Below are 8,589 nucleotides of genomic sequence, written 5' to 3' on the forward strand. Positions count from 1 at the left end.
GTTGACGGGAACCCAATGACATTTGGGCTTAATGAATGACTTAAAACCCCAATATTGCTCGTCAGGAAATGGGGAGAGGAAACGGAGTGATGTTTTGAGAGTATAAATGAGGGGCTCCATCAAGGTGAAAGCTGCAGATCTGCTTGGTACCCTCCCGTGGGACCCAGCCGGGCAGAGGGGAGCAGCCTTTACCCAGAGCACGATGAGGAGCTGCCCCAGGGGCTCGGTCCTGCTGCTGCTGCTGCTGCTGGGCACTGCCCATGCCCTGCCCTCCTGCAGCCACTTCCCCGAGCTCCTGCCCACCAAGCTCAAAGAGCTCAGGGTCAAGTTTGAGGAAATCAAGGATTATTTTGTAAGTAGCTGCTGCTTTTTTTTTCTTTTTTCTTTTTTTGGCTTCTCGTTTTGACTTTCTTGCAAAGTTCTGGGGTCTGGAGGAGGGGGAAGAGCTTCCTCGCGGCAGAAATGATTTGGTTGTTTTGTGTTAAGGGTGAGCAGGCGTAGCTGGGGTTTTGCTGCTCACTGAGAGAAAATCTGCCAGGCTGTTCTCCCTAGTTTCAGTGGCAATGAACTCGAGATTTCATAATGAACCTCTGCAAACCTTTCTAGCCAGACATCCCCCGTAACAGTGCAAAACAAATTAATCACTGAATTAACAGGAGGAAATCGTTTTTTTCCTTCAGAGCAGCAAGCTCCAGCCCTGCTGAGGTCAGTGCCAGGCGAAAAGGGAAATCTTTTGTGCAGAATTTTGTTTTGAAAGAGCCACAAAACCTGCACAGAGAGGAGGAGCACGGCAGGAACTGAACACCTGCGCTGGTGCCTGTGCAAGGTCCCTGCTCTGCATCGCAGGAGCCTCAGAGCATCTGCCACTGACAGGGCTGCTTTAGTTCATCTCAATATCTTCTAGCAATAAAACAGGAAAATTCTGCAGATTAAACCTCAAGCTAATGTCACGATTATATTTGTCATCAAACAAAAACAGCCAGGATTTTAGATGTGGAGCTGGCTGTGAATCTCCAATGTCGGGAAGGAATTTTTTTAACCTCTCAGGGCAGCTTTAATGCTTCGGGTGGTGCCAGCCCAAACTCCCCTTTCCCCATCAACAGGAGATTTTAGGGGTGACCGAGGCAGGGGGATGGAGCCCTCCTGCCCTGGCAGAGGGGCTGGGGTGGCTCTGACACTCTCGGGAGGGATTTCTGTCTGCAGCAGCCTCAGACACAAACACCTCTGCAGCTGGGGACAGAGTGAGCGGCTCCAGCTCAGCCCGAGGGGTTTCACATTAACAAATTCAGTGGTACCAAAGGTTGTGATTGCATTTTCTGAGCTGTCAGTCCTTGTGCTGCAAAGCTGGGCAGTGCCTGCTCTGCTCAGGGCTCACACTTTGATTTGCTGCAGGGACACCCTAAATGCAAACAAGGGCAGGGACATTTATTCGGGTAAATGGGAATGCCTGAAAAACCTCATTTTCCAATTCCATCCTCCCCAGCAATCCAAAGACGACGAGCTCAGCATCCAACTGCTCAGCTCTGACCTGCTGGAGGAATTCAAGGTAAGAATTTCATTCCCTCTCCGCTCCTGCTCCTTCTCCATCCCCGGGCGGGCGTTTCGCAAGAAGGGAAGCGAACCGGGGCATGTGCTGCTGTCACGCCGGGCTGGCTGTGCCACCCTGCGGGGACACGTGTGGCGGGGCTGTCCCCAACCTCCTTGCCCTGCTGTCCCCAGGGGAGCCTCGGCTGCCAGGCGGTGTCGGAGCTGATGGGGTTCTACATGGAGGAGGTGCTGCCCAGCGCCATCAGCGCCAGCGCGCAGCACCAGCGCAGCGTGGGCGACCTGGGCAACCTGCTGCTGAGCCTGAGGGGCATGATGAGGAGATGTGTGAGTGGGGGGCACTGCTGGGGTGGGCAGAGCCATGAGGAGGAGATGTGTGAGTGGGGGGCACTGCTGGGGTGGGCAGGGGTGGGGTGGGATCCATGGGGTGGGATGGGATGGGATGGGATGGGATGGGATGGGATGGGATGGGATGGGATGGGATGGGATGGGATGGGATGGGATGGGATCCGTGGGATGGGATGGGATCCATGGGATGGGATCCATGGGATGGGATGGGATCCATGGGATGGGATCCAGGCAGAAATTTAGGCAGGGATCCAAGTGGGATCCAGGCAGGAATCCAGGGTGGGATCCAGGCAGAGATCCAGGCAGAAATCCAGAGTGGGATACAGGGTGGGATCCAGGCAGAGATCTAGGCAGGGATCCAGATGGGATCCAGGGTGGGATCCAGGCAGGGATCCAGGGTGGGATCCATGCAGGAATCCAGGCAGAAACCCAGGGTGGGATCCAGGCAGAGATCCAGGCAGAAATCCAGAGTGGGATACAGGGTAGGATCCAAGCAGGATCCAGGCAGGGATCCAGGGTATGATCCAGGCAGAAATCCAGGGTGGGATCCAGGCAGAAATCCAGGCAGGATCCAGGCAGGAATCCAGGCAGGATCCAGGCAGGAATCCAGGGTGGGATCCAGGCAGAGATCTAGGCAGGGATCCAGAGTGGGATCCAGGATGGGATCCAGGGTGGGATCCAGACAGAAATCCAGGGTGGGATCCAGGCAGGGATGCAGGCAGGATCCAGGGTGGGATCAGGTGGGATCCAGGGTGGGCTTTGTGCTCACATCAGTGCCCTGAGGATGCTGCAGGAGCAGCCCTGCCAGTCAGAGCCTGGCTGAAGGGACAGAGGGAGGGCAGAACAAGATATGTCCCTTAGCTGGGTGCTGGAGCTGCTGAAATCACAGCTGGTGTGGCCATGAGGCCATCGCTGGGGTCAGAGGGGACAAACAGACCCACACAGGGGCTGGCAGCAGGGACACAGGGCTGGGGACAGGCTGGGGTCACTGCAGGCTCCTTCCAGCAGGGCAAACCTGTGTCCCCAAGGGAAGGGGAAGGGGGAGCAGTGTGACAAGGGACAGGAGAGGGGACAGCCCCAGCACAGCCCTGGGCAGAGCCCTGGGGCTGAGGCTCGTGTCCCTTTGCAGCACAGGTTCTTCACGTGCGAGGAGAGGAGCAAGAGCATGAAGAACATCAAGGAGACCTTCAGCAAGGTGAGGACATGCTCAGGGCTGGGCTGGGAGAAACCTGCTGCCACCACAGGGCAGAGGGGAGGGGAGGACAGGGTCCAAGGAAGGCTTTAATCACATAGATCATATAGATCATGTAGATCACACATCACAGATCACACAGATCACACAGAGCACACACATCACACAAATCACAAAAATCACACAGATCACACATCACAGATCACACAAATCACACAAATCACAGATCACACAGATCACACAGAGCACACAGAGCACACAGATCACACAGATCACACAGAGCACACAGAGCACACAGAGCACACAGAGCACACAGATCACAGATCACAAATCACACAGATCACACAAATCACACAGATCACACAGAGCACACAGAGCACACAGAGCACACAGATCACAGATCACAAATCACACAGATCACACAAATCACACAGATCACACAGATCACATAAATCACACATCAAAGATCACACACATCACACAAATCACAAAAATTACCAATCACACAGATCACACAGAGCACACAGATCACACAAATCACAAATCACAGAGCACACAGATCACACAAATCACACACATCACACATCACACAAATCACAAAAATCACACACATCACACAGATCACACAAATCACAAAAATTACAAATCACACAGATCACACAAATCACAAATCACAGATCACACAGATCACACATCACAGATCACACACATCACAAATCACACATCACACACATCACACAGATCACACAGATCACAAATCCAGGGAGCCAAGGTTGAAGGGTGGCAGCTCTGCAATTCCCAGGGGATTGGGCAGAGCAGCTGGAGGTGTCCATGGAAGGAGAATTTGGCAGAATTTGGCATTGCACATCACAGATCTGTGACAGCCACACCTGGCTTTCCCCTGCAGATGCACAGGAACGGGATCTACAAAGCCATGGGAGAGTTTGACATCTTCATCAACTACATTGAAAAATATTTAACAATGAAGAGAAGGCACTGAGAGCACCCCTGGGTCTGCATTTTCCACACCCAAACTCCTGCTACTTGTTTAAAAATCACTTTAGGCTGCAAGAGCTCAAATTAAGTTATCTCAAGGTTCAGATCAAGAGTTATAGGTCAATAACTTCCAGCTTAATATTGTATTTAAGGGTTATTTTTATAATAGTTGAATTTATTATTTATTACTTCTAATACCTCAGTGTTGATGTTTACAGTATGTTTTGAAAAAAGGAGCAATGAGCTTGTAAATTATTATTTATTGTTCAATATTTTAATATTGTTTATCGTAGTGCTATTTTATTCACAGCTTCAAAACATCCAAAGCAGCGTTTTTCTGGAGGGCAGACAATGAGCTGAGCTTATCCTGAGGGAATTCCACTCCTGATTAGGAGCAAGGCCAGCTCTGAGTTCGACAAAATTGAATTTTAGGCAAATAACTCTCACCTCATATCCTACATTTCTATTTATTTATGCAATCAGTTTTATGCTTAGGAGGAGAAAAAGCCACAGCAACAGCTTGGTTGACTCCACTTTAGATTTCAGATTAGTCCTGACTAAATGTAAAAAATCAGCAATAGGAATGAAATGTTTGGTTCTAATAGAACTTGAGTTAACTATTGCTCAGTATCTGCCTTCCAGAGCTGCTGGATCAGCCACTCTGCACTTTCCAAAGTTAACTTTACTATTTTCCAGTCTCTGATTGGGTTTTACTCACTGTTTCACTGCTGTTTTCTTTGACAAGTTAGAGCATATTTAATTAACCACCATTTTAAGGTGGCTCAGGTAATTTGCATTCAAATCCCTGGGGTTGCTCCCGTGCCAGTGCTGGGATTGGATTTTTAATCCCCAGCAGCAGCAGGAGCAGCTTCAGTGCCCCCAAAAGTGGCAGATTTGGGGCTCAGCTCCCTCCTCACCCCAGGACACTGAGCCAGAGGAAAATGCCACCACCCCCAGAGAGGCTTTCACTTCTAATATTTAGGAGTGGAAGGGCCCCCACCCGGTGAAACTCTGCCAGTTTGGTGTTTGCTGTGCAAGCCCCAGCTGAGGAGAGGTTCTTTACACCCGGTTTGTTCTTTGTGGACGTTCCTGGCGGGGCAGGGAATTCCTGCAGGCAGGAATTGGGAATGGCAGGGCAGGAGTGCTGCTGCACAGCTCGCTCCTCCTGCTGACAGCTCAGCCTCAAGGGCAGCCAAAGAGTGTCAGAGTTAAATTAATTAAGCTCCTTACCAGGGCTCATTCAGCTCTTGTTGAGCCAATTCTGGTTTTCCCTCCAAACACCTTTGAGCTGTGGGACAATACCAGCACCTGCCACTGGATGAACGTTCACTGTGTATCTGTATGAAGGGAAATCCTTTATTTTTGCTAATAAAGACTCCTTAATGAGCCCAGCCTCTGTCCTGTTCCTCTGAGCTGTGAGCAGGGCTTAAATCAGCTCCAGCACTGGGTGCTGTGTTAGAGGGAGGGGGATCCAGGGGGAAGGAACACCAGGGAGATTTGTCTTGTGTTAACGACCAGGGAAAGGACAAAACCTGGGCTTGTCCCATTTAAAAATAAAATTCCTCACGAAATAGCTGTCACTGATCTCTTACAGCAGGGAGGAGCAATCCCAGAATCATCCACACTGTTCCTCCAGCAGCATCTTCCCAATGCTGGAGCTCTGTTCCCAGAGCTTAAAAAAAAAAAAACCAGGGGGAAAAGCCCAAATGGCAGCTGGGAGAGCTGGGAGATCCAGGGCACTATCACAAATCCTCCAGGTGATCTAACTCCAGAATCCTGGCATCACCCAGTGTCCCTCCAGGCTGCACCCTGAGCTGTGCTGCTGTGGGCAGCAGCTCTGCACATCCCTCAGGCCCAGCATCAACTGAGCCCAAAATATCAGAGTTTGGGAGTGAAAAACACCATAAAACCCAGCCCTTAGCTCCTGCTACCTCCCAAATGATTATGTGAGCCCAACTCAGCTCCTGAGTCCAGCTCCTGAGCTCAGTCCAGCTCCTGAGTCCAGCTCATCTCCTGAGTCCAGCTCATCTCCTGTGCCCAGTCCAGCTCCTGAGTCCAGCTCATCTCCTGAGCCCAGCCCAGCTCCTGAGCCCAGCTCATCTCCTGTGCCCAGTCCAGCTCCTGAGCCCAGCTCATCTCCTGAGCCCAGTTCATCTCCTGTGCCCAGTCCAGCTCCTGAGCCCAGCTCATCTCCTGAGCCCAGCTCATCTCCTGAGCCCAGTCCAGCTCCTGAGCCCAGCTCATCTCCTGAGCCCAGTTCATCTCCTGAGCCCAGTCCAGCTCCTGAGCCCAGCTCATCTCCCAAACCCAGCTCATCTCCTGAGCCCAGCCCATCTCCTGAGCCTAGCCCAGCTCATCTCCCAAACCCAGCTCATCTCCTGAGCCCTGGTGCTGATGCAGTTCCTGCCAATCTCAGTGGCAGTCTGGCTGTTACAGTAAGAGCACGAAGCTGTGGCAGAGATCAAAGGAGGTGGTTTCTGGTTTTGTTATCCCACACAAGTTGGGTTTCCTTGCTGGGCACCCTCCCCTGAGAGCGCTGCCAGCTCAGCAGCCCCAGAGCCCCGATCACCTCCTGCCCTCGTGTGCTGCTGCTCTACCCCAGGGCTGAGCTTCCCACAGCCCAAATTCTGCATTTCTGCCTCAGGGAGCTGCTTTGGCTTTGTCTCCCTTTAGAAACTTTCCTCAAAGCCGTGAGCAGCAGTGCTGGGTTGCTGTCAGGACAGTAATTCACTTCCATTCATCAATTCATCATCTCCTGTTGGCCAGCACGAGGAGGGCAAACCCCAGCTGAGCAACAGGGTGGAATTGTCTCCTGAGCCAGCAGGACAGACAGACAGACACCTCCTGTGGGACTGAGGAACCAAACCTCACTGGCCTCTTTGCTGGAACAGGAAAAATTTATCTCTTGTCACTTCTCCATGACCCTTCATCCTCCCAGGGTGCCACAAGGAGCAGGGACAAGCCTTGAGGTGATGTGAGGCACCTTAAGCACAAAAAGGGGCGAAATTAAAGCAAGAAAACTCTGCTAGAACTTCTTTTGAGTTGCAGAAGCTCTCAGAACTTTCCTCATTTTGTTGTGGTTGTAGTTAAGGCTTGTTGTTGAACTCGAGCTGGCTGCCCCACTCACTGCCTCTCTGTGTCCTAGATTTCAGCAGCATGTGACCGAAATTGGGGCTTTTGTCATGAAAGAGGCCAGGGGGAGCAGCAAAAACAGAGCTGTGAACCCCAGCTGGGAGCACAAACCCCCGAGGGGAGTGGGGGGCACAGCCCCGACTTTGCTGAGCTGTCACATCCTCCCCTCAGGCAGTGAGGCTGAGTCCTTCCCAAGGCTGGGGATTGCTAAAGGAGCCACAGCCACGGTGATGTGATGTTCATCTGCATCCCCAGGGCCAGCAGCACCCCAGTGTGGGGTTCTGGAGTCACCCAGGTGCTGTTCCAGGGGGAGGGAGAGGGGAGGCTGGAGCTGAGCAGCCCAGGGATGGATCCAGAGCTGCCAGGGATGGACCCAGAGCTGCCAGGGATGGACCCAGGGTTCCCAGGGATGGATCCAGAGCTGCCAGGGATGGACCCAGAGCTGCCAGGGATGCACCCAGAGCTCCCAGAATTATACCCAGAGCTCCCAGGGATGCACCCAGAACTCCCCAGGGCTCCCAGGGATGGACCCAGAGTTCCCCAGAGTTCCCAGGGATGGACCCAGAGCTCTCAGGGATGGACCCAGAGCTCTCAGGGTGCACGCAGAGCTCCCAGAATTGGACCCAGAGCTCCCAGGGGTGCACCCAGAGCTCCCCAGAGCTCCCAGGGATGGACCAAAGCTCTCAAGGTGCACCCAGAGCTCCCAGAATTGGACCCAGAGCTCCCAGGGATGCACCCAGAGCTCCCCAGAGCTCCCAGGGATGCACCCAGAGCTCCCAGAACTGGACCCAGAGCTCCCAGAACTGGACCCAGAGCTCCCAGGGATGCACCCCCAGCTCCCCACCACCAAAACCCCCAGGTTCCCCCAGCAGCAGTGGGGATCCATCCCACACCAGCCTGGCAGGAGCCTTGCCCCATGCCAGTTCAGAGCAGGAACAGAGCCCAGAAATGCTCTTGTAGGATAAATGCAGGGTGCTGGCAAAGCCCTGCAGTGCCCAAGGCTGGCTGGCAGCAGAGCAGGAGCTCCCAGCAGTTCCCAGTGGGTTCCCAGTGGGTTCCCAGTGGGTTCCCAGCAGTTCCCAGCACGGTGCCCACTTTCAGTGAAGCTCCTCCATTCTCACGGGGCCGAGCCCCCAGAGCCTCCCCAGAGCTGGAGGTTTCACAATGACTCAGGGCAGAAGAGCAGCAGAATAATTCAGACGCTGCCTGAGAGCAGCAGAATAATTCAGGCACTGTTTGAGAGCAGCAGAATAATTCAGACACTGCTCCAGAGCAGCAGAATAATTCAAGTACCACTCCAGAGCAGCAGAATAATTCAGGCACTGCTCCAGAGCAGCAGAATAATTCAGGCACTGCTCAAGAGCAGCAGAATAATT

General features: G+C 53.0%; 1 protein-coding gene across 2 annotated transcripts; it reads left to right on the forward strand.

Annotated features, from left to right (window-relative positions):
- The first annotated feature begins 202 nt into the window (after positions 1-202).
- Positions 203-5,467, forward strand: IL10 (interleukin 10). 2 transcript variants are annotated; one of them, XM_033080199.1, is made up of 5 exons: positions 203-352; positions 1,484-1,546; positions 1,720-1,872; positions 3,023-3,088; positions 3,993-5,467. In XM_033080199.1, the coding sequence occupies exons 1-5, from the start codon at positions 203-205 to the stop codon at positions 4,083-4,085; spliced, it is 525 nt and encodes a 174-aa protein (XP_032936090.1). In that variant the 3' UTR covers positions 4,086-5,467. The 2 variants fall into 2 exon arrangements, with proteins under 2 accessions (XP_032936090.1, XP_032936089.1); XM_033080198.1 differs by lacking the exon at positions 203-352 and having other exon boundaries at positions 850-1,546.
- Positions 5,468-8,589: the final 3,122 nt, after the last annotated feature.

Source organism: Catharus ustulatus, chromosome 25 (genome assembly GCF_009819885.2).
Source record: "Catharus ustulatus isolate bCatUst1 chromosome 25, bCatUst1.pri.v2, whole genome shotgun sequence".
Taxonomy (NCBI): domain Eukaryota; kingdom Metazoa; phylum Chordata; class Aves; order Passeriformes; family Turdidae; genus Catharus; species Catharus ustulatus.